Source organism: Carassius gibelio, chromosome A16 (genome assembly GCF_023724105.1).
Source record: "Carassius gibelio isolate Cgi1373 ecotype wild population from Czech Republic chromosome A16, carGib1.2-hapl.c, whole genome shotgun sequence".
Taxonomy (NCBI): domain Eukaryota; kingdom Metazoa; phylum Chordata; class Actinopteri; order Cypriniformes; family Cyprinidae; genus Carassius; species Carassius gibelio.
The window spans coordinates 15,617,032-15,643,784 of NC_068386.1; the positions used below are offsets into that span (position 1 = coordinate 15,617,032).

The 26,753-nt window shown below is 38.3% G+C and overlaps 2 protein-coding genes across 2 annotated transcripts; one reads left to right on the forward strand and one right to left on the reverse strand.

Annotated features, from left to right (window-relative positions):
- Nucleotides 1-300: 300 nt before the first annotated feature.
- Nucleotides 301-7,697, reverse strand: LOC128030743 (zinc finger protein 574-like). The gene is made up of 8 exons (XM_052618639.1): nt 7,312-7,697; nt 6,086-6,456; nt 5,663-5,823; nt 5,224-5,331; nt 4,166-4,950; nt 3,938-4,064; nt 1,316-2,887; nt 301-1,099 (listed from the first exon to the last, which is right to left on the reverse strand). Exons 2-8 carry the CDS (start codon nt 6,336-6,338, stop codon nt 938-940), a joined length of 3,168 nt encoding a protein of 1,055 aa, XP_052474599.1. The 5' UTR covers nt 6,339-6,456; nt 7,312-7,697; the 3' UTR covers nt 301-937.
- A 2,138-nt stretch (nt 7,698-9,835) lies between these two features.
- On the forward strand, nt 9,836-25,396 carry LOC128030744 (glycogen synthase kinase-3 beta-like). Its single transcript, XM_052618640.1, has 10 exons — nt 9,836-10,211; nt 13,547-13,734; nt 15,246-15,329; nt 15,460-15,570; nt 15,695-15,825; nt 16,333-16,537; nt 16,617-16,712; nt 19,639-19,825; nt 23,560-23,637; nt 23,760-25,396. The coding sequence occupies exons 1-10, from the start codon at nt 10,037-10,039 to the stop codon at nt 23,825-23,827; spliced, it is 1,323 nt and encodes a 440-aa protein (XP_052474600.1). The 5' UTR covers nt 9,836-10,036; the 3' UTR covers nt 23,828-25,396.
- The last annotated feature ends 1,357 nt before the right edge of the window (nt 25,397-26,753 follow it).

Here is a 26,753-nt window from a genome sequence, read left to right on the forward strand (position 1 = left end):
GATCATTTCCTTTAATCGATTCAAAGCTGTAGGACTTCTTTCTTATCTGGAGCACAAAAGTGTCTCAGTGTGGTTTTTGTCCATACAATTAAAGTTACTGGGGTTCCCTTTTGGCCACATTTGACTCACATCTACTAAGGACATTGAAACATTAAAAAAATCTTCTCTTTGTTCTGCAAGTTTTAAACAACCTGAGGGTGAAGAAATTATGACAGAATGTTCAATATTGAGTGAACTATCCCTTTAAGGTGATTGCTGGTTACTGTGGTTTTAACATTTCCTCAAAGCAATTACAAGGGAAACAGAAACGGTTTGTTTATTTGCAACACTTCTCCATATCAGAATTATAACATTAAAAATGCTACAAACATTCAGTGTACAGACAGAGAAATGTATGAGACGTGTCCTGTGTCCGTTGCGGTGATTGTGCATAACTTCTGTCCATGATGAGCACACACTTGTTTTGAACTCCCTTTTCAGTGTTGTTCTGTTCTTCAGGTCAATGCCCTTAAACTACCTCTTTGCAACAACTGAAGGTTACAATGTTAACTGGAAATCATTACTGTGCATGAGTGTAATTCTTATACCCTTTATACTCTCCATCTAGCTCTGTCCAAATGTCACAACAAGAGTGTCACGAAGTGTCATCAGTAAGACAGACTGTAAGCCATCTTAACACAGATCAGATGCTGTCACATGAATCCTCTAAAATCAGCCCTCTGAAAATAAGGCTGAAAAATATCTGAGAGGATGGACTGGAGTGGCTATTTGAGGTACGCATGTTCACACGTTCAATGACTTAAATTGAAATGAATACCCTGTTTTTTTTCTACACTTGTCCTGACCCATCTGACATCACTTACGTGCTTCTTTTAATCACAATCTTCAAATCTCCAAGATGATGGCCACAGGAATGCAGCACTGTTCTTCACTTCTCTCACATTAACTGCAGGCTGTCCACAGTGATGGCCTCCATGCTGATGCCACTCTCCAGTGCTGTGTGGTACAGCTCGATGGCCTCTGCCAGGTCTCCGCTTGTCTCAATGATGGCTATAGTCTCTCCAAACTCATTACACATGATAGTGGGAGTCCCCGGAGTCTGAAAGGTTGAAAAAAAATATATAAACCATTATTCTTTGCACCAAAAATGTATATGCAGAACTAGCAAAGACCCAAACTCACACAGTAGGGCGTCTTACAAAAAAATTGGATTCGATTCCCTTTTATTTTTCCAACCTTTGCAGTAGATTTTTGATTATAAACACCTCGGAATCTAAATTCTGAGCTATAGCACACAAAAGTGACAGCTTCCTACCTGTGTTAGGTTGGAAGTCTGTATTTGAAAGACCTCTTGCTGGCAGAAGGCTGGTGCCGTGGCTCCCAGGTCCATCTCAGAAGCTTCCAGAACAGCAACGGTTGCTGTGTTACATTCTGCGATCACTGCTTCTGTGTCGTGTTCTGGCTCTTGTTGCTTTTGGGTGCGAGTGTGGATCTTACGATGGTTCCTAAGGTTCGAAACCGTCTTGAAGGTCTTTCCACATTCACCGCAAGCATGTGGCCGCTCGCCCGTGTGTGTACGCCGGTGTTCTGCCAGATGCATGCTCTGCACAAAGCCCTTATCGCAGAACTCGCACCGGAACGGACGCTCGCCCGAATGCGTGCGCAGGTGCTCCCGCAGGTGTGTGTTCTGGCGAAACCGTTTTCCGCAGATCGCACAAGGATACGGACGCTCACCGGTGTGTACTCTCTGATGTAGTGTAACGCTCGAGGCTGAACCAAAGAGTTTTCCACAGACCGGACAGGCGTGAGACTTCCCAGTGGCAGAGCTGGAACCTCGTGGCCGGCCGGGCCCAAGTCCGTGACTTAGCTGGTGCAGGCGGAGATTTGCAGGAGAGTTTAACCTCTTGCCACAAACAGTGCAATCCAGATTAGGTCTCGCCATCGAAGGAGCGGTTAGTTGCTCTGTATTATCCGTCGCGCCCTGTTGACTGCTAACCTGGGAGTCCTGGGAGATGCCGTGTGGCTGTGTCAGGTTGGGATGCTCGTCCAGGCAATGTAGGTCTCGCTGACGCTTGCGCAAGAACCCCTCGGAACAGTGAGGACAGGGGTAAGGTGCCGGTGCCCCTGGGTGGTGAAGAAAACGGTGAGCAACAAGTTTAGCAGGACGGATAAAAGTAGCAGAGCAGTCTGGACAGGGTGAGGGCGTTGTGTTGCTGTGAAGATGCTGACGGTGTTGGCGTAGATTTGACGATTGGCTGAAGGCTTTGTGGCAAATGTCACACCGGTACGGACGGACTCCCGTGTGTGTAAGTCCATGGCGGGAAAGATTTGCAAGAGAGGAAAAGGTCTTCCCACACACGCTGCACTGGAACGGCCGCTCGCCTGTGTGTGTGCGCAGGTGGTTTCGCAGGTGGATCTGCTTCTTGAATGGTTTCCCGCAGATGTTGCATTTAAAGCGCCTTTCGGTTGCATGAGTCGTTCGGCGATGACGCAACAGACGGACCTGTGAGGAGAATCTTTTTGTACAAATAGAGCAAGGGAACTTTGGCTCTTCCTCAGCAGCAAGAGTCCCAAGTTTCCTTTCTTCCTCTCCTCCTCCGTCCACACTGGCAGCAGTTGAAAGGTTAGGGTCATCTGTCTGGATTTCCCCTCCATTTTGGGTTTGTTCAGTGTTTGAAGGTTCAGCATGAAGCCCATTTTCTGTTGACTCTGAAGACTGGGAAACCACTGCAATACCTTCAGTGAGCACAGGACCTGTGTCACTGGACTCTTTTCTGTCATCTTCCACAGGAGGAATAGTCACGGCTTGTCTTTCTTTCTTCCAAGCAGCCTCGCGTTCTCTTGCTCTTTGAATGATAGAGAGAGGTGACTGCTGGGCCAGTACAAACTGCAGAGGGGAGAGGATTGAATTAATCTTACCTTTTCTTTCTTAGTTAAACATTCACATTCAGTTCCCTTCCAAGGAAAAAAGTATATAATAGGATTTTTTGCAATTATTAGGTTCTGAAATTTGTATGGATAAAATTTATAGCACTTGTACACACACTTTTTTTTTAAAATTGCGATTTCTTAAATTGCATGACCTTGGTGCAAATATGTAAAAAAATCTATTATAATAATAAGTTATTGGTGCTTTTTATGAATCAATAATATGTCTGGTCATTGTTGTTATCGTAAGAAATTACAGATTTTTTAATTTATGAATTTTTAAATGTGAAATATTCTATATAATTTTTTTTTTTGTACATTACCATTTTTTTTTCTATTTCTACATACAAATGAACTTTGAAATTATTTAAAACCTTTAAATATTATCTTTAGCAAATCTTAAAATGGATGTCTGGTTTTCATTATGAACATTGTTGTTTTATTATGTTTTATTATGCATTATTATGTCTTAATGCCTATATTCCCTTGTATTATTTAAACAACTGATTTTAAGTTTGAAAGTTTAAATAAATTATATTAAATAAAAATTTAATATGAGGCATTTATTGATTATAAACAAAGATAAATAATTATCATATTTCAGTATTGGACAGAATCGAATGTTGGTGCATCCCTAGTGTTTTTAAAGATTACATTTAATTTCGATGAGGGCAAAGGCCTCTAAATGTAATAATATAAGAAATGAGCATGAACACTCAAATACTGTTAAATGTAAAAAAAAAAAAAATATATATATATATATATATATATATATATATATATATATATATATATATATATATATATATATATATATATATATATATATATATATATAAATAAATAAATAAATAAATAAATAAATAAATATATATATATATATATATCCGAATATTATATAAAATATTGACGGATACATTTTCAAAGTATTTCAAAATCTCTAATATTAGCTGATAGCCAATATCATACTGATGTCATAGCTAATTTCCCTTATTATATCAACTATTACCTGAGAGACTGCTGTGGTCGGCTCACGAAGTCTGTGAGTGCGACGATGGTACAAGAACTTGGTCATGTTGGTGAAGGTTTTGGAACAAAATGGGCATTTGTGCAGGGGCTCAGATGTATGGGATTTCCTAAAGCGAGAAAAGTGAGATCAAATTTAGTTTTGATGACAGAGAACCCAAATCCCGAGCAGGTTTTGGTGTCTGACAATACAGTTTGTCTTTGTTATTACCTGTGTATCATAAGAGTCATTTCTGTGGTAAAGCCATGTCCACAGTCCACACACAGAAAACGAGCCTCACCAGAGTGTGAGCTCATGTGAGTCTGAAGGGACACCAACTTCTTAAACACTTTATCACACTCTGGGCACTCGTGTGTTCCTTGTTCATGCACTCGAAGGTGTGCCACAAGCCGATTGGCAGAGGTGAACGTTCTTTTGCATTCCTCGCACTGAAGATTGCTGGGTGACGGCGTCAAACCCAAACCAGCGGAGCGGGCAGTGTATGTACGCCTCCCAGCAATAAGTTTGCCAACTTTGCTGCCCTCTTCGGATCCATCACTTCTTCCTTCATCTTCCTTAGCCTCAGAAATATCTTCATACCCCACCATCACCCCAGTGTCCCCACTCTCTTTGTCCTGGCCTAAGAAGTGCTCCCCTTGGTGCTGAAGGAAATCCTCTGGTGAGCTAAACAGCAGATTACACTCAGAACACTCATAAGGATGGATAATTAAAAGCTCCTCATTTTCCTTATTTAATGTGTTCATCTGACCAGAGGAAGGGAGGAAGTTCAAAGTCGTTCCATTGTCCAGCCGGATAGGATCAGTAGGTAAGAGAGGGGTGAGGAGTTTGGCTTTGCGGAGAGTAGCTGAAGCTGAACCATCAGCGATGGCTTGGGCGGAGCAGAACTGTAGGCGGAGCATCGCAGAGGTGGAGCCAGGCAGGGAAGAGTTGGCTGATACTAGCATAGTTCTGGAAGGGGCTGCAGTTTTAGATGGGGTTTCTTGCTCTCGGAGAGCCTGGAAAGTAAAGGCAACAAAAGTAAGTTTGGAAATATGAGACCTGTAACATCCTAACAATGTGGAAATAGGCCCAGACATCGCCACACTGAAACTCCAGAAACTCCAGGGGGAAAACCTGATCTTCCACCAAGGACCCCACTTTGACATGAACAAAAATCAAATATAGCCTTTATCCCAACACTCCCTAGTTAGATCATGGTGTAAAACAAACCCTCTTTAAAGAATGTATTTGTGTGAGTAATGTGTACAGCTGTGTGTATGTAAACAGACCTGGGCTAAGGTCAGGATCTGGCCTGCCTTCTGTTCATCCAGAACTAGATTTTGAACATTGAGCAACTGAACCGGAGTGATTGAACCATCTGCCTGAAGAACATATTCCTGAAACAGAACCACAATTAAGTTAGAAACCGCTAAAAGAAGATCACAAGATAAATATGTTGCTTTGCAGTATGTACGAGTTGTTTGTTGAGCACCTCCAGAACCAGACACAGTGGCAATCACGGTGTAGACGGTTTTGATGATATTAATAATTGATTTGTTTAAATGGATACACATTTCTCTATTACTCTGCATTATTACTCTGTCACCCTATCAGAGTTATTAGCTGATATTAGAATTTCTGGAATCAAATCTAAAACAAACAGAGTAAATCAGAATCTGCATGGATACCACGCATTGTGTATCAGTGTGTGTGTGCGCATGTACTCACTGTGTCAGTGCTCAAGCTGCTGTGGGTGCTGCTTCTATTGTGTGTCTGTCTGTGAGCCAACCACAGTTCAGGTGTGTCAAAGAGCGCCAGGCATTCCAAACACTGATACTGGATTGGCACCTCTGCATCAACCGCATCCACCTCTGTGACCTCACACAGCTCTGGAAATAAAGCAGTCATGTGCTGATTACGTGCATTTGAAAAAAACTCCCCATCTAAACACACAGTATACAACAGAGCTGCATTATGAATCACATGCGACATTTAATGCACATCTTGTCAGTAAAGCCAGTTTTGCAATCAGCGGTAAATCTCCATCACCTGCACGCTTTCTCATAGAAAGAGATTGTTAACCGACAAGCTGTGCAAAGCATGCAAAAAATATAGCCCTAGTATAGCACATACATTAAACACTGCCCTCACCCTGGCCTGCCTCTCTCATGTGCAGCTCTTGATGCAGCAGTAGTTCATCCGGGTTCCTCAGGATGGCTCCACACTCCAGGCACTGATACTGGCTCTTCCCAGAATCACAGTCTTCAAGGCTCGGCAGGACCTCGACCTCGTCCCCCTCTGCTCCGGTGTGGATCTGCTGATGCACCAGCACCTCCTCCAGCGTATTGAAGAGCTGCTGGCACTCACTGCACATGTACTGATGCTCCACATATTCCTCACTCATGGTAACTGCACAGTGCTAAACTTGTTAAGATGTGAAATCTCTTGGTGTGCTGGAGTCTCAGTCACTGGGTTGAGTATGCATTATTATGCTCAATATGAATCCTGAGCCTCAAAATAACCTGCAAAAAAAGCAAAGCAACAATTTGAGAAATACAGATATGTCAGAACATTGCCAGACAAATTATCTGGCCTTGCACACTTATATTGGATACCATAACCTATCATTCAGGAACAGATTCCCACAGACCATTAATTATTACAAATATAATAAATATATTACAAATATAATGTATAATCATTGAGACATGGGACAAAACAATTTCACTTGATTTTCATTTTAATTGTATAATTAAATCATACAATAGCCATAAGACCACCTCAGAACAGTGCTTCAAAATTACACAAAAAAATATTTAAATATAGTTATATTAACATAATCACAATTAAACTGCTAAAAGACACTTAAAGGTGTACAACCTTAAACTGAAATATGAGATTATACAAAGAGCGAATAAAGGGGGCCTTGGAGTCACACACACAAAGTAGGAACAAGATATGAAACCCTACTGTGTGTGTGTGTGTGTGTAACATTTGTACTAGTTTTATAAGGTTTCACAGCTGTGGCCCTACTTTTTGTAAACACTATCAGATAAAACTATCAGAATGTATTAATATCAAAACATTTATTAAACCCGGTAACCAATGACACTTATGCATTAAACAGAATTATGAAGTCCGTGCGTAACATATGGTGGCTCCGTGATATAAAGAGTCCACAATTCAATAATTTCTCTTCATGAATAAATCAAGAATATATGACGGGAATTACAAATGTGGTAACGTTACAGATCCATGTGTAAAAGCAAACGGATTGATAATACACCCGAGAATCATGCAAAACTTCTAGCACTGGTCTTGGCGGAATCCGTACAAACAGACAACAGCTTTTAGCGGGTTTCAGACGAGCCGCTCACCTTTTGGCGAGCAGTTGGTGGCGCTCTTCAGATTTTGCTAGAGCTTACGGCGCGCCCCGCTGTCTCCTGAGCGAGCCACCCCGCTGTACGGCGGTCGTCAGGCGGCGCTCTTCACTTTTCCCCGCAGGTCTAAGAGCGCTGAAGGGAGGCCTTCTTTCCCCGGCCGTTTCTGAACCTCACCTCGCGCGCTGCGGTCGCGCTATCCCTCGTGCACCGCTCGCCGTCCCTGCAGAAGCTTTCCGGGGTTCACAAAGCGTTTTTCACCACAACGAACCAGTGTTATTCAGCGCGTCGCACTGATTGTTAAATGTTTTGACGTAAAGACGATGGTGGATGTGAAAATGTACCGTTTGTCTGGCCTCTCTGTTCCTTGGGCTGTGCGTGCTGCCCCGCCCCGTGGAGGGATCGCGTGTGGCTTTTGTAGCACGCTGATTGGCTAGAAGGACTGTCAGTCAAGCTCTAGCTGTTGTGATGGACAGTCCGATGACAGAAGCATTTTTGTATACTAGCGTATGAAAGAGAGGCTTCATCTGCTGATGGAAAGGTCCTTAACCACCAATGAATTCATTAATAATAAAACATCTCAAAACACATCATGTGTTTATTGTTAAGTATATATTATAGATTGTTAATTATTCAGGAAATGTACATCTCCCTGAAATATAAAGATTATAATTAGGCCCACAGATGGTAGACATTGATATTAAAATATTTCCTTTCTCAGCCCATTCCTGAACTCATTACACTTTTTGAGTATCATGTAAATTGACATTTTGTCAATTTAAATGTTTTGTAAAATAATAGATTTTACAAGTGTGACAACACTTTTCATCTGAAGTCAAACAATTTCAGTATTTATTTATCTATCTATTTATTTACTGTAGTATGTTATGCCCTAAGGTTACACAATGCATGGCTTTTAAAAACATTCTCCTTTCAGAATCAGAATTAGCTTTATTCGCCAGGTGTGTGCAAACACATGAGGAATTTTTTTATTTTTTTATTTAAATGCTCCTGGTACATATAAACATGCATGTATACATACTAATATGACATGAGAACAAAAAAAATAATAATACATTTAGCAAGACTTAGCAATAAATAATGTGAAAGAATCTGGAACAGTATATTTATATTTATGTACAGATTTGTGCATTTTTACTCTATATAGAACTGTATAAATAATAATATGCATATGTATTTACATAATACATAAGAAAGCAGTAATTAAAGATGTAGAATGATTTACGGAAATTAATTACAGAACAAAGAATTACAGGACACAGATAATGATTCATATGTTAGCTTTTTAAGCTGGAGATGGCATGGGGGAAAAAACTGATGTTCAGTGCCCAGAGATCTGTAGCATCTGCCTGAGAGGAGAAGTGCAAACAGATTGTGTCTGTGGTGAGAGGGGTCTTTGATGATGTTACCTGCCCGTTTCTTCACTCTGTAGTTGTACAAGTCCTGAAGACTGGGCAGGTGCACACTAATGATCCTTTCTGCAGTCCTAACAATCCATTGGAGTCTTCCTAAATCCGATTTCCTGGCTGACCTAAACCAGACCAGTTATAGAAGAGCACAGAACCAACTCAATAACAGCAGAGTAAAACTGTCATCTGTGCCTGTGGCAGGTTGAACTTCTTCAGCTGATGAAGGAAGTACAACCTCTGCTGGGCCTTTTTCACAATGGAGTCAGTGTGACTGTCCCACTTCAGGTCCTGAGAGTTGGTTTTGCCCAGGAACCTGAATGACTTCACTGCAGCCACAGTGCTGTTCATGATGATGAATGGGGAGAGAGCAGGGGGTTTCTCTTGAAGTCCACGATCATCTCCACAGTTTTGTGCGTGTTGAGCTCCATGTTGTTGTGACTGCACCAGACCGCCAGCTGCTTAACCTCTTTGTCTGTAAGAAGACTCGTCACCGTCCTGAATGAGGCCGATGACTGTGGTGTCGTCTGCAAACTTCAGGAGCTTGACAAAGGGGTCTTTAGAGGTGCAGTCATTTGAGTAAAAGGGAGAATAGCAGTGGAGAGAGAATGCAGCCCTGAGGAGCTCCGGTGCTGATGGTGTGTGTGTTGGATGTGAGTATTCCCAGCCTCACTAGCTGCTGCCTATCTGTCAGGAAGCTGGTGATCCACTGACAGATGGAAGTGGGTACAGAGAGCTGTGTGAGTTTATTCTGAAGGGTGTCCGGGAAGTCCACAAACAAGATCCTTGCATAACTCCCTGGTTGTCCAGATGTTAGAGGATATAGTGCAATCCCATATTGACTGCATCTGGGCTGAGATCAATATCAGTGTGAAGATGGGTGATAGCTGGACAGCATAGGCTTTGAGGCAGACTAATTGGAAATTGGGTTAATTTCGAGTTTTTTATTCTATTTATGGAAATAGCTTTATTGGTATGAAAAAAAATATATATATAACTTTTTTTTGGCATTAAAAAAATAAATAAAAGCTGGTCATTTTCTTGCTGCAGGATCTATGCATTTGAAAGCGTTGTTGAACTTCATTACCCAGAGAACAATGCGCATAGAGCGTCAGCTCTAGTTGCCCAGCCACAGAGAAAGAAAGAGGAGGCGCACAGTTTGCTATTGATAGAGTACTTCAGCAATCTTATAATTTTTTTTACGATTATTCTAGTTTAAATTGACAAATCAACTACGCGCCTGGGCCCGTCTATAGGCACAGTTTACCCCCGCTCTGGCACATTTGCAACCCGAAATGAGCGGCAGCGGGCGGCCCAGGACTAGCTCGTTTGCTGAGCCTCCGGGGGTCCCGGGAGCCGCTGCAGCCGCCGCCGGATCAGCCGTCGCCGGTGGAAGCTCTTCAGGAAAGACGGGGGGTGCGCAGGCCTCAGGCGGGAGTTCGTCTGCTTTCGGAAACCTAAAGCTGGGAAGTGAGTATCATTCAATGACATCACACGACAATACCAATAAATGTTATATTAGTATACTAGTAAAAGCCGAAGTGCTGTACCGTGTAGCCTGCGGTTTATTAATTTGTCTCATTATTTTGCCATTATCGCGTTAACCTACTTTAGGCGGCTAACTAGCTAAGCTAACGTGAGCTTGTTTTTGTAGACGGATCAAGGGCTTTGATTGCTCTACATTAGCTCGAAAATCCTTCATAAGAGCACTGGCTAAACGCATCTCTTATGATCGATACCAAGGCATCACATTTTGAACACTTTAAGCCCTTCTTTAGAATATGATTAGTGGTTTGTTAGGTGTTCAGACGTCGCGTTATTGAAGATGTGCTCGTTTGGTAACAAAGCTCAGTTAGCCCACCGGCAACATCTACCAGACTGTATCTTCAATTTTGCGTTTGATTTACATAATTTCACCATGTGCTACCCTGGAAGCATGGAGTCGCATCAGAAATGTCTTTAATAATAATTTTAATATGTAGTTCGACATAGAAAGGACCAAATTGACGTTTGCCTGTCCATATATTTAAAGGAAAAAATATTAGAATCACTGTTATAACATTATTATTATTAACAATTTAATGTTAAACGACCACCATCCGTCTTACTCGCAATCTAACAGATCATCACAAAGAGTTCAAGCACTGCATCCTATGAAGGGAAAATGACAAAATGTAAACTTGTGGTTGGGCTACTCCTGTGAAAACCAGGAGCCTAGAGGCATAAACCTCTTCATTTTTTGATTTTTTGGTGCTCTATAAATGATTCCCAGTGACTGAGGTGCTCGCAGCAGCCTTCACCTACACTGGTGCTGTCTGCTGGATTTCCATGGGAATGATGATGGGTGTTATTACTAGGAATGAGGGGAGATGGAGTGGGTGGATGTCCGACTGTAACCCATGAGAAACCTTGAACCAGTAGTTGCAACATAACCATTGCTGTTTTTGTAATTTCAGCATAGTATTTTGTTAATTACCTCGCTGACATGTTCACTTGCCCAAAAACATGATACATTTTATTCATTAACATTAAGTTTGCATAATGTGTAATTTTGTCACATTTTTATTTGCATATTAATTTCATATTCACACTTTTGCTGGAAGCAGTGATACAATCTTCATTCAGTTCATCACTGAAAGCCACTAAATGGCATAAACATGATCAATGAAGGCATGACAAAGTGACTGAATCCATCTCCCTCATCCAAGAGGATAATAATAAAAATAATAGTCTTTTTAATGTCAAGCTTTGGCATTTCAGATTCACGATAGCATCATTTGAGTTGCTATATAGTGATTTATTTATTTATTTTTGCTTTGAGAGAATTATTCAGTCACATGACTGGTTAGTTAAAAAAAAAAAAAATTGGCCACCAATCCACACTGTCTCACATACCACTCAAAGCAGCGCTATTCTGGCGAAAAATTCTCAATAGCAACAACTGTCTATGTCATGCATGACAACAACTGTCTGCTCAGCCTTGATCCGGTAAATAATAGCTTTGCCGTGTAATAAAACAAAGCTTTTGTTTAGGTGAATCTGTCATTCCTTCTCTAAATCTAAACTGACAGCAACTGATGGAAAAACATCACACTAGGGCTCTGTTTGTCTCCAGACATCCCCATTATTCAGGTCTGCTCTTGGCCACAGGTGGAAATGTGGTTAGATTTATTAGACTTCACCCGTGTTCAAACAGTCTTACAGTTGTTTCTGCTATGCCTAGTGATAAGCTCTCCCCGTTCTTCTGTTGTGATTGGACACACATTTAAACACAGGTGTTGGATTGCTATTAACGCCTGTCAAAAAGATTGGCAATCAGGCATAGCGTACTGGATAAGAGGGTCAGAGATGAGTTCAAAAAGATCTAACTTCATGTCTTTTGAATATAAAAACCTCTCAGGCATGCAGGAGTAGTTTTGAGGAATATTTCACGCTTTACTCTCTCATGTCGATGCAAACCTGATTGACTCTTCATTCACTGTCAATGAATGAGGACAGTTGATTACAGGCTTAAAAGCATGCAAAGCACCACAAAATAACCATAAATGGTGCATGCGACTCTTTTTACATCACCACACTCACCAGCTGAAACACTATTACTCATGTTTTTATCAGCTGAAATTACATGGTAGAATTATAATTAATACTGTCAGAGCATCATTTTCCTGTGATTTTTACCATGGAGAGCATGTCTGCAGCATATAATGACTACATGGACGTCCCAAAGCAGCGCTTTCCTTCTCATACAACACAATTTACACTCACATTTATCATGCCAAGATATATATTTTTAAACTGCTGTGTTATCACAGAGGTGTTACATTATTTTACAAGGGAAATTAAATAAATGTAACTTTTTTTGTTTTGGATGGAAAAATCTAAGTGGATCACTAACCTTTAAAATGCTTGACACTAACAGTTTGCCACTAATAATGTATATTTAGGTAAGCTTGTTTTAGTGGCTTTATGCACTGGTCCAGTGCTCTTGACAGACGCCAGAGCAAAAGGAATAATACAGAAAAATAGAGAAAATAATTCAGATGAAATTGACTGAAGTGCCATTTTATAACCGCTTCACTTGCTCAACATTCAGTGGTATGATTCTGCTTTTGTTATTGAAGCCACTATTTAGAGACCAACCAATTGTAATACCATGGTAATTAAAGTATTAATTCACTTGATATTACAAAAACAGCTTAGTAGAAAATCTGACAATCAGCAAACATAAATAGAAGCTCAACCATACTTGCTCTATTCGCAAGAACAAACGTCATTGGTCCTTGCACCTCAAGCAAGCGTGCTTGAGCTTCCATTACCAAATTTAGCTGTTAACAGTGTTAGCTGATCAATTTTTCTAAGTGAATAAAAGCCTAAAATAGATCTGTTCATCATGTGAAGTGATCATGTCTCGGCAGACTTGGATTCTGTTGCAGGATGCACAGAAAGCTCTTAGATTTGATTAAAAATGACCTAAATTTGTGCTACAAAGATGATCAAATTGGTTTGGAACAACATGAGGAGGAGTAAATGTTGACAGAATTCTAATTTTAGGGGTGAACTAACCCTTTTAAGCATGAATTAAACCATGACCTTAAAGGAAAATGGTCAAATGTTCTATTTGTACTTTTTATCACATTGAGTACGGTACTAAAGTGATGTTTAATAGGTAACTGCATTCATTCAGGTCACACATGGGAAAATGGACTGCTGTGGTTTAAATCTCTATTTTTGTGAGCAGTCTGGTCTTTTAGTTAAAGTCCTATTGTTAAAAAAAAAAAGTTAAAACCCTTTTGTTGTGTGTTTAGGGGATAGTGGGAAGGTGACAACGGTAGTAGCCACACCAGGGCAGGGTCCCGACCGTCCTCAGGAGGTCTCGTACACAGACATTAAGGTGATCGGGAATGGCTCGTTTGGAGTGGTGTACCAGGCTCGACTCATCGACAGCCAGGAGATGGTGGCCATAAAGAAGGTGCTTCAGGATAAGAGGTTTAAGGTAAGAGGAGGAAGAATTTCTGCTTGTGTGCAAAGGAATGTCAGTCATAATAAAATACCCCAAAATGCATCAAACCTGTGCATACACAAGACAAAATACTGCCTTAGTCCAGCATGAGATGTTTTTTCTACAGGTCTTTTAAATTAGGAGCTGCTGCAATCACGTTGATTTTTTTTATTTAGTTGTTTATTTATTTGACATATTGCGATTTGAAGTTTGAACTGATTAACATTTAATATCTCATGTTGCTTTTGCTTAGATATCAAAGCTAAAAGAACAAAAAGTCTTCAGATCATATTGAAACACCCCCTTCATATTTCTAAACTACAAACTTGCAAGCAATGCCTTAGGACTCTAAATGAAGTTGTTTTGTCCAGGCTCTACTGTCCCGAGGAAATGTTGCGCTCCACATTTTCAGATGACCTGAACCTCTATCATATTGACTCAGAAGTGAACCGTGCTAACAAAAAGGCTAAAAATTGCATTAATGTTGTACCTGGGCTTGAAGATTGACTCTGATCTCTTTTTGATCCACTTTAGTTGTAATAGGGTATCAATCCACTTCTCAGTCAAACTGTTATTTTACTTAAATATTACATTGCAATAATATATCATTTATTATTCTTAAAATATACAATTAGTAATGTAGTGTTACTGTAATATATTGCTGTCATGATTTGTGTATTTCTATAGGTAGATGACAGTATTTTTTTTATCTCCTCATTCTATTTGCAAAACTTGATTTTCTTGATTTTTTTTACATTTGTATAGTATTTTGTAGGAGCCATAAATTACACTAACGTGAGCCTGAAATATTTAGCATTCACAACCAATGTTAATGAATTGCACCCCACAGTAAGGCTTTAAATGGCAATATCTCACATCTCAGACTTGAGACGCACATTAATGCCCAATGTAAATGGAAGCACTTGGAGTGTGATAACACTGAATCATGAATGTGCGTAGTGTCTCACAGACGGCTTAAGGCACGACCTTCCACCTTGAAGTGAGATTTTTGCGTGGTTCTGCCATGTTAGTTTGCTAAATGGTTATTTTATCCAGTTTGATTGTGTTTATTGTTGTTTATTGCTTTGTCCTACATTATTGTGCTGAAGGGGACAGACAAAATTAATTTACTTAAAAGTCTAGTTATGAATGACAAGGATAAAAGTAGCGATAAAAGTACTGATTTGTAGCGGGGGTTTTTTCTAATCCGAAATGTGTCCTCAATTATCTTGGACACAGCGTCCGTCAAAAATAGACTAGGCGCTTATTTTAACGAAGCGGTGCGGAGCATTTATTTGTAGCAGAAGAATCATGGAATGTTTGAGCTGATCTGTGCATCTTTTGTGCAAGCTATACATTTAATGAAATATATACTATATGCAGCAATAGTTTTAAATAGGCTGCACAGTCAGAGAAACAAACTTTCACAGATGAATGCATTCAATAACGTTTGATCTTCATGCTCTGACTTTACAGTCCTTCACACATAATTTCTTTCTCCACAGAACCGTGAGCTACAGATAATGAGGAAGTTGGACCACTGTAATATTGTCAGGCTACGCTACTTCTTCTACTCCAGCGGAGAAAAGGTTCTTTTTTTTTCAGACCTTTGAGTTTTTATATCAAAGTTATATTCATTTTTCATCGTGAATAATTTATATTTGATGAAGCTTATCTCTGTTTAACAATCTAATTGGCCTTCTCTCTTTCTCCCATCAGAAAGATGAAGTGTATCTAAATCTGGTGCTTGATTTTGTACCAGAAACTGTGTACAGGGTGGCACGCCACTTCAACAAGTCCAAGACCATTATCCCCATTATCTATGTCAAAGTAAGTCTTTGTCCAGTCATGACTGCTGCTACTGTGTTCATACGTGCATGCACAATAAACAATAACATCTCTTTCTCTCCTTTTGTCATAACTTCCCCACAATCTGTCTGTCTTTCTTTCTCAGGTGTATATGTATCAGTTATTTCGCAGTCTGGCATATATTCATTCCCAAGGCGTCTGCCATAGAGACATAAAGCCACAGAATCTCCTGGTGGACCCAGACACAGCGGTACTCAAGCTGTGTGACTTTGGCAGGTGTGTGTCCTGACACTTCTCTGCGTGGAATGTATTTAAAACACACCCTCGTATAAGATCATCGTTTATCTGAATATAAATGTGCTTTCCCCTCAATAACAAAATGGTAGTGGTAGTCCAAAGGTGTTTGCCAGCCAGAAAGCTTGCTTTTGGCAACTCTGCAAATTAACCTTTTGTTCTAATTTAGTTTGAAATGACGTCACACTAATTCATTCTTTGATAATGCTTGAAGTATTTTGGGGCTTTTACACTACAATCTGCCTAGTAACAGAAAGTTTTGGCCTGTGTGGCAAGCTTGTGTGCATATGTGTCCTGGGGTGGGAATCTTGCAATTTGATTTAGATTCGAAGAGCTTTGATCTGATTCCAAAATGATGATAATGCAACTCTTTTTCAGCAATGATGTAAGTTTGCCAATTGTATGCCTTCATGTGCAGCCTACTATATCATTTTTACTTGTGCATTTTTGATAACATATTTATTACCCTCTATTTTGTGATCTCCACAGTGCAAAACAGTTAATTCGTGGGGAGCCCAATGTCTCATACATCTGTTCGAGGTATTACCGCGCTCCCGAGCTTATATTCGGAGCCACGGATTACACATCCAACATTGATATCTGGTCAGCTGGCTGTGTATTAGCAGAGCTGCTTCTGGGACAGCCCATATTCCCCGGTGACAGTGGAGTGGACCAGCTAGTGGAGATCATCAAGGTGAGTGGAAGATCAACATCACTGTATTTATAGGAGTATGCATAGACACAGGTCTTGATTCCCTTTGCACTCTCTGCAGGTTTTGGGGACCCCAACAAGAGAACAGATCCGAGAGATGAACCCCAACTACACAGAGTTCAAATTCCCACAAATCAAAGCACACCCTTGGACAAAGGTAAAACACCTGTTGCTACGTTTTTTGCTATAATAATTCTGTTATCTCACAGAAATAAACATTTTACGACTTTATAGAAGGGTAAACTAGTGATGCACCGAAATAAGTTAGATTTTTGCTTTGCTAACGAATAATGATGTGTTTAAATTTGAGTGGTACTGGTATGCCTCTGCAAGACTTGTTTTTCATATAGAACCAATTCTAAGGAACATTAATGCCTCTGTGTTAAAAGAACAATTTCTTTATATGAAATTCGAATGTTATGACCATTAGACTGTACAGAAATTGAAATCTACAGGTAATGCTAGTAAACACTAAATACATTTAGTCATGCAATGCTCATGTTGCTAACATAACAGTTTGAGGGCAAAGAATAAATAACATTTGAACTGTTTGAAGTGATCTGTGCGACGCAGATGTTAGATTTAATCAACATTGGTAGTGCAATTTATTGTGATTCCTTCTGTTTCTCAGTTGGTCAGAACAAAAGTGGCAGACATGTTACTTGTTCGGATGACATTTTCAGGTGAAAATTAATTAATTAATTAATTGGTTTATACTTCCAAGACACAAAACCTGTGCTTCTGAAGTGCGGTGAATATCCACACCGGTGCGGTGACTGACAGCCACACATACACTTCAAAACGTTAGACAATTAATACAAATTAAATCGCAAAGGCAGTAAATCACGATTAGGCCGAAGCTGCGATTGTCATGCATGTCTTTCAGTGAAGCATGGCTCTATGATCAGCAGTAAATCTCCGTCCAAAGGCAAGAAGGCGCTCTCGTGCTGAAAATCCAAATATGCCCTGATGCTGCAGCTGAATAAACTGATTTAACTGCTTTCATCGATTCAGTGTGACTAATAAACACACAACTATGGCAATATATGGTTTATCGGAGTTCATATTATTATAATTTTCATCATAATAAAGTATATCTATAATGAAATGCTAATCAACATAGCCTTAATCATTGCGTAGAAAACAATGAAATATTGTGTGCCTTGATTATTGTTGAAGAAGCCACATCATCTCACAGAAGGATTTATTTTAAAGACTTGACTGAGGTTGATTGACGTGAAGTGAATTAGGAGTTAAAACATGTTATTAAATGTAGTATTTTTACGTGCTCTCTGATGGAGCAGCAGTTACTATGCAACTGCTGTTATTATCGTGAAAAATTTTGCATAGCTTGTCAGAGAACTACGGCTCTATGTAGTAAATGCTGCTCCACCTGAAATCCGGTGATTGAGATTTACTGCTAATCACTAGGGCTGTGTTCAAAATATCGATACGATGATGTATCGTCACAGAGATTTGACAATACGAATATCGATACAGCTGACCTTGTATCGATATTGTGGCACGTGCACAGCAGTGGACAGTGCTTAATTTGAATACAATAACACCATTTAAAACTGAGTAGAAAAGTGCAAGGTTTCTAAAAAAACAATGAACAGAGCTTAATATATAGGCTACAACGAGGTTTAATCTGGCAGCAAAGGAACAAAACTGGGGTTGCCTTATATAAAGAGATGTTATCCCCGAAACATTGCACAATACGGAAATATCTGTTAAGTGTGTTACTTATCTTTGTCAACCTGGCAACCCTGTGCACACGCTCTCTTTCCACTATAAACACGCTTGCTTTCTGAAAACACCTGTTAGCTTGCAATTTAGCAATCTCCACTTCAATATGCTATTCTCCGAACATTGTAATTCATCAAGTGTTTATTTACACGAGAGAGAGAAAGAGAGGAGAGAGGCTGTGCACATGAGAATTACCTCAGTTTTGTTGCATTTCTCTATTAAAGCTGTGGCTTTAATTCCTTTAGGAACTGATGTTACCAGCTCCTTGTTGCGAAAGATAATGTTGAGCGATCTTGAGCGATTAAGCTATTTATAGTTTATAAAAATATGCGGGGCAGTGCTAAAAAGTTTGTTCCTGAATGTCTGATTGCACGCAAAGTGTGATCTGTGTGAGTGACTGTGTGTGTGTGCGTAAGATACAGAAGACAGTGCATAAGTTTAGAACTCATCTTTTCATTTTATTTTTAAATGGTAGAGAGTGCATTCATTTGTGCAATGATAACCTACCATCAATGTTAAGATGTTTTATATATATATATATATATATATATATATATATTAATATGAGTACATTACATTATAAATTTATTAGAATGAGTAAATTATTATTCATGGCCTTAAAAACAAATTGCAAACAATCAGAATTTGGTACCTGGAGGGGAGTGCCCAGTGTAAACATTAAACATATGCCATTACCTATATTGTACTGCGGTACAGTTATGGAGGCCTTTCATATTGCAGAGGTCAACTGCTTATAGTTAGCACTGGCCCTGAAGTATGCAGTGTTTCATAAACGGTTGTTTTACAAAATTTACTGTTGAGGTAAAATTCAGTGCAGTCCTGTATCGTGATACGTAACGTATCGTGACTTTGCTGGTGATACACAGCCCTACTAATCACAGAACTAGCTTTACTCACTAAATGTGCATGACAATTGCGATTTAATCATGTTCGATTAATCGTGCAGCACTAATCCGTGCTCAGGAGCCATGAAGATGCACAATTCATGTAAATATAATTAATTCTGCAAATTACTGCAGTTGCACTTTTCAAACAGCGATGGAGACAGAGGCAAAACTTACATACTGCGGCTTTAATAATGAACACTTCAAATAAAAACGGTTATAAGTAAAAATGTATGTTACACATAATGCAGTTTAGTGAAGTTTTGTGAACTGAAAACATCAGATCAGCACTGATTTAACGCCACTGTTTCAGTCAATGATTTTGGCACTCTGAAACTGTTTAGGCTGAAAATTATTTTTTAAACTGGCCTTTCATTTTTCAAATTTTCAGATGTTATATTTCCCTGTGATTCTGTGCGTTTGTGTTAGGTGTTTAAGCCGAGGACCCCTCCTGAAGCCATCTCATTGTGTTCTCGTCTGTTGGAGTACACACCGGTGACGCGGCTCTCTCCGCTGGAGGCCTGTGCACATGCCTTCTTTGACGAGCTGCGCCAGCCCAATGCCCGTCTGCCTAATGGCCGAGAACTTCCCCAACTCTTCAACTTCAGCCCTGTGGGTGAGTCCAACTGAAAGAACTGCCACTTCTATTCAGATTCGGTCTTGTCAGAGGCTCACGCTCTCTCTTTCTATATATTTGTCTTTTTATCTCATACACACTAGAAAATCTCTTGTAATTTAGTGTGTTGAGGCGGTACTTGTATCTAAAGAGCTAATTTTGTGTAATGCCTGTACAGTAGTTTCCCCAGATTGTATCTTGAGTGTCTGATCTGAGATGTTCTTTATAGAAAGCAATATAAAAAGCATTGACAAGACAAATCTGCATGACCAGCCCAAGAAACATTTCTTGGAAATGTGGATTGTTCAGAAGTGATTATTCTAAGCAACTAAAATAGCAGCACAAACAGTATGGGAATACAGTGGTTACATGCAACAACAAAAGCATTTTGTTCCTAATTGAGGCTATCGAGGTTCCTAAAAAAAAAGGTCAGGCATTGCTTATTTTAGCCTTGCAGCTTGGCCTTCTATATATATATATATATATATAGTAAAAAAATGTTTGTTACCTTTAGTTAGTGTACCATTCATTACTGTAAAGCTTTTTTCCAGTTGTGAACATGTCTTTAACTTAACTGCACATTGTCAGTAATTATACTGATTTAATTCTTATGTACCTAAAAGTAAATACAGCACACCAGTGGTTTTCAGTTCATCAAAAGTGACCTTCTGCTCAGTGAAGAAGTATGTTAGATTGTAGCTTGTGTAATTGAAACTGATTTCTAAGTCATTAATTCACGATTTGAACATCATAGCAGATTACACTTTTCATTCTTGCACACCAACAGAAATATCCTGATGAGATCTGATTAGATTATATTGATTACTGCATATAAACTAAAATAAAGCTTTTTTGATCAATTAGAATTGTGAATTAATTACCATATACATTACCATTACCCTTGTTTTGGGTCAGTATTTTTACATTTTTTTGTAAAGAAATGAAAATGTATTCAATAATGATGCATTTTAATGATCAAAAGTGACAGTAATGACTTGCGTGTAAAAAAAAAAAAAAAAAAAAGTATATATATATATATTTCAAATGGATGCTGTTCTTTTTAACTGTCTATTTATCAAAGAAGCCTAAAAAATTTTTTTTAGCAAAACTGTTTTCAACAATGATAATTAGAAATGTTTTGTCATCACCAAATCAGCGTGATCGTATTGGAATGATTTCTGGAGGGTCATGTGACCCTCATATGGCTTGAGCAATGGTTGCTGACAATTCAGTGTTGCATCACAGGAATGAATTTATATATATATATATATATATATATATATATATATATATATATATATATATATATATATATATATATATATATATATATATATATATATATATACACATATATATATATATACACATATACACATACCTATTTACACATACATATTTACACACACACATATATATATATATATATATATATATATATATATACACACACACATACATATTTACACACATATATATATATATATACACACACACACACACATACATATTTACACATACATATATATATATATATATATATATATATATATATATATATATATATATATATATATATATATATATATATATATATATATATATATATATATATACACACATACATATTTACACATATATATATATGTGTGTGTGTGTATATATATATATACACACACATACATATTTACACATACATATTTACATATATATATATATATATATATATATATATATATATATATATATATATATATATATATATATACATATATATATATATATACATATATATATATATATACATATATATATATATATACATATATACATATATATACATATATACATACATATATATATATATACATATATACACATATATATACATATATATATATATATATATATGTATATATGTATATATATATGTATATATATATATATATATATGTATATATGTATATATATATATATATATATATATATATATATATATATATATGTGTGTGTGTGTGTATATTAGGGGTGTAACGATACGCGTATTCGTATTGAACCGTTCGGTACAAGGCTTTCGGTTCGGTACGCGGTACGCATTATATACCAAACGGTTCGTTGGACTAATTAATTCTATTTGTAAAATAAATTTAAAAAAATTAAATATAATGATATGCGTTCAACTAGGTAGCCCAAAAACCCAAACGACATAACAGGCAACGCCCCTGACACCCCCGAAGAAGAAAAAAAAACACCAGGTTATATGTTTATGTTAGGCTACTCAGTCAGACGCTCGCTCACTCAGTACACGCTGAAGGCTCGTTGCAAAATGGCCAATGCGTTTAACAGACCAGAAATAGAAGATCCTCCAATAACCAACAGGTCTGGTGTTTGGGTGCACTTTACCAATCGATCGGGGCATCCAAACAAGCACGGAAATCAAAATGGACTAGTACTGTACTGTGTCGGAATTTCTTGAGCAGTACGATACAATTAACAGGCCTGCACGTTATTAGATAGAAGAACTGTTATAAATAGAACGTATGCACGGGCAGTTTTGAAAACTCCACCTACTTTGCTCTTGGCATAGTGCAGCGCAAATCGCGTTGTATCTGAAGGGCACCGCTGAGCCCAGGGTCCAGCGCCACGCGTACCGCGTCCTGTGTGAAAGACCCTTTAGTAATTTTGAAACGATCCTTCAGCGCGTACTGAGTGAGCGAGCGCCTTATTCTGTAGTGGAAAACGCAGGTTTTAAGAACATGCTTAATGTAATTAGCCACGTTACAATATTCCTTCATGAGCCCATTTCAGCCAGACCGTAATTCCTGCTTTGTTCCAAAAAACACAAGCCCTATAGAGAACCAATTGAGTAAAAACACACTCAATATAAAGAGTTATAGAGTTCCATATAAAAAGTTACATCTTTGTATTTGTTCATAACTACTACAACAATATAACATTTTTATTTTTTTTAAGGAGCTGTTTTTGTTTTATACAGTATGCTGCTAAGAAAACACCATAGAAGATGGGTAAAGAATAGCTCCATCATTGTTCAATGTAAAAAAAAAAAAAAAAAAAACATACGTTGTTAGTTTTAATATTTTTTTCTAAATCAAGGAAATGTATCTGCCAATTTTTTTTCTTTTTGCTGTATCTAAAACATACCGAAACTTACCGAACCGAGACACCAGTGAATCGTATCGAACTGAACCGTGAATTTTGTGAACCGTTACACCCCTAGTGTATATGTCTATATATATTTTAGTAGACACATATAACTGGTACTATAAACTTGCTATTCAATGAGCTGAAGTGCACTCAGTGTATTATACTTCTAGTGCCTATTGGAACAATGTACTGCACACTTACACCGATGGCAGAGTTTGAAATTAAATACAGAAAAGTGAACTTAAGTAAAATGCCAGCACCATCTATGTTGATTGATTCTGTAATTTGCCAGCTAAAAAAACAGTGTCTTTTAAAAGCCAGTTGTTCCCCTATCCTTTTTTTTTTGGAGGTCTGGAGCTCTGCAAATAGTGGGTAAATTGGTACGTTTTGTAATTCAACTTTGCTTTTTCTTGAGCTTGTCAAAACCTGTGCATCATATGTTGGCTTTTAGGAAACTCAGAAGGTATTAATTTTGCTGCTTGTAATTCGAGAAAGTAAAAAGCTATTTAGGGTTTTGACACATTTAGATAGTGATGGCTAACTTTGTCGTCTTTGATCCCCCCCCACAGAGCTGTCTATCCAACCACAGTTGAACTCCATTCTCATTCCTCCCCATGCTCGCTCGCAGACGACACCTGCCTCACACGGTACTGATCGCCCATACATACCAATGCCTTTGCTTTAGCCTTTCTGTCAATCCGTATGAATTTGTGAATCCACATGTCCTACAGTATTGTTTAACTCCATGTTATGTTTGTGTGTCTTGCAGAGGGCAGCGGTTCAGACGGTCCAGTCCAGTCTAGCTCCGCACCGGGACCCCTGAGCAACAACACCTAATTGTTACCTTGGCATTACTGCGACTTTGTCAGCCCTCTCTCCTCATCCCTTCTTTCTCATTCCTCTCTCCTTCCCAAAAGCAGCTCCAAACAGTCTCTCTCACAAACACGCTCTTGTCATCTCGTGTTATGTGTGGTCATGTTCTCCCATGATGGAAGAAGTGTGTGATGCCCAGATTAATTACATCAATCATCACAGGAGGAGATAATGAGGGTGATTTAGTTTTTTTTTTATATGATGACTGTCATATTTAGGTTTAAAGTCTGTGAAGGGCCGCTTAGGGCACACGTGGCCCCTAGTGGCAGGAAGAGCACCGCACAGTTACTGCTCTCTGCCTCTGGTGCCACCCATTTGACCTTTAAACAAGGATATGAGATGTCAAGCTCATTTAAATGTCATTTTGTTCTTAACGTAATACATTTTAGCTTTCTTTAGGAGTTCTTGTGCAGAAGCAAGGACTGCGATGTGTTTTATGAAGCAGCGAGCGTGAGATGTCACTGTTTGTGCGTCGAGATGTGCTTTTTCTCCTAACGGAGATGAAAATGGGTGTCTTAAAATGTGCGAATGTCAATTTTAAGTGATCACTGCACACTCTTGTGTTTTAATTTCTTTTACGGAGAATATTTAGATATTTGGAGAAGTTGAGGCAGGGTTTATCTGGGTCTTTTGTACGTTTCATTATAAAAACGTGCTCACTATTGTTTGTTTTTGTGCATGCACACACATAACTGGTAGGTCAGTCCCATCAATAGCTGTGTTAGCTGTTTTAATTGATTACAGTTATGTATTACAGAGTGTACGCCGTGTGTGTGTGTTTATATACATCGGCATTGCCATTTAAATGTGGATTTAGTGGATGCACATCCAAAAGACACATTGATACATTAGCCCACACACACACACACCTTGAACACTTAGCAAATGAGACTGGAGCTGTTTGTCTTTCCCTTCTTCCATCCTTCCATCCTTCCTATTTCCTCCTCTCTCATTGCTAATATGTAAATGCCATGATCCTTTTATTTTGTTATTGTTATTCTGTTGTCCTTGTAATTAGATCTCTCGATCTCTTTCTCTCTCTCTCGCCACTCCCTCTTTCCATCCTCCTATCCCATCAAAACACAACTGTATATAACATTTCATCCAACCTCATCCTGCATCCGGGGAGAAAGACGAAACTGAACAAAATTGAGTTTTTACCTGATCTCTCTGTCTCTTACTCTCTCTCTCTCTCGTCGTCCGCCCGCTCACCCTCCTGCCTGCCCGCCCTTCCCCCTCCTCATCAGTGTTAATTCTGATCCTTTTATTTATTGTATTGCTGTCTGATTCTGGTTTTAACAATCTGATGGGGGAGGGGTTTGTGTGTGCGATGATGTCATTTGGTGTAACGTTCATATCTCAACTCTGGAATATCGTCTGACGGAATGTTCTGGAGAGGGCAGGTGCACACTACCACACACAGGCTGCTCGGCCCATCAGTCAAAAGATGAACGGTTAAAGGGAGAGAGAGGGAGAGATAAACTGTTTTTGTTTGTTGGTATAAATAATAAACTCAATATTAAAGTTAGAAAATGTCTCCGTGGGTTAAATTGTATATTTACCAGTTGGATTATACAGTTGTTTATGCATTAATTATTATTTTAATTTTTTTTTATTAAGGGCCAAAAAAAGTATTTAAAATGGCACATGTCATTGATTCCGAATCTGAATGTCTTTCAAAATTCAGTTGCTTTATTTTCCTCTCAACTCATAGCTTCAGGTGAAGGTCACAATTTTGAGATTCCTTCTTGCATTTGCATTCCCTGACATTTAAAGAATAGTGCCACCTGATGTTTGATTCTGAGTAGACTTTCAATTCAGTACAGCTATGTGTTTAAACTGATCAGGAGGTTTAGGAAGTCTCTGTTGTCCTCTCTTCACACACTGACGAGGTAATAGCGTTTGTAAATGATCTCAGATTATAGGGTGGAGATGAGATTAAATCATGAAAAAAAATGTTACTGTTGTTTGTGTTGGTTTGACCTCAAGATCATTATTTTCAGTCTAATCACAATGCATTGATTTTTATTCAGGTCCACTGATGAAGATGTTACATTTATCTTTTCGAAAAGGTGTAACGCTACTGTCTTTTGTCCATCGCTTTCACATTATTAATGAATTCACTTTTTTAGCAATATAGTGTGCAGTCATTAGAATTGTATGACAAACAATGGGCCTACCCCTTGTGGCCACTATTTCATTCATCTAGAAGTAAAATAACCATACGTTTGATTACTCTGTAAGCCACTGAGCCGTCATACAATGAATACTAATAGGGTGTTTACATCTGTAATCTCATCCCTCATTACCTAGAAATTCCTTTGTCTAAAAGAATTGCAAAGCACCTTAACTTTTAGACTTAGAGACAGGTGATGAAAATTTTTTGTTTATTTATCAGAGATTTTGATCTGCTGTACATGTGAACTAAATGGATTATGTAAGGCTGCTATATGGCATATTAATGAAATGTTCACTTTTCACTTGATATTTGACAAAAGGACTAATATTTTCCATCTAATATAGTCCTACATATGTGATTGTCCTCCAATTAATAAACAAGTTATTTATTTAACTTTAAAAAACTTCTGTAAGTGGCTATAAACTTTTAATTGTATAAATGTAAAAGGGTACATCATGATTATTACATATATACATACATTATAAACACACACATAGGCCTATATATATATATATATATATATATATATATATATATATATATATATACTAAATAATAAGCTGGGCCTATTAATACATGTCTTTCTTGATTTTTTTTTTATTGCACAAGAACAGTAACAACATTCACATATAGAGGCTCACAGTGTTTTCAATTATTATCAATTACATTCATAATACCATAAAAGGAACAGAAAAAAAACGGGATTACTGG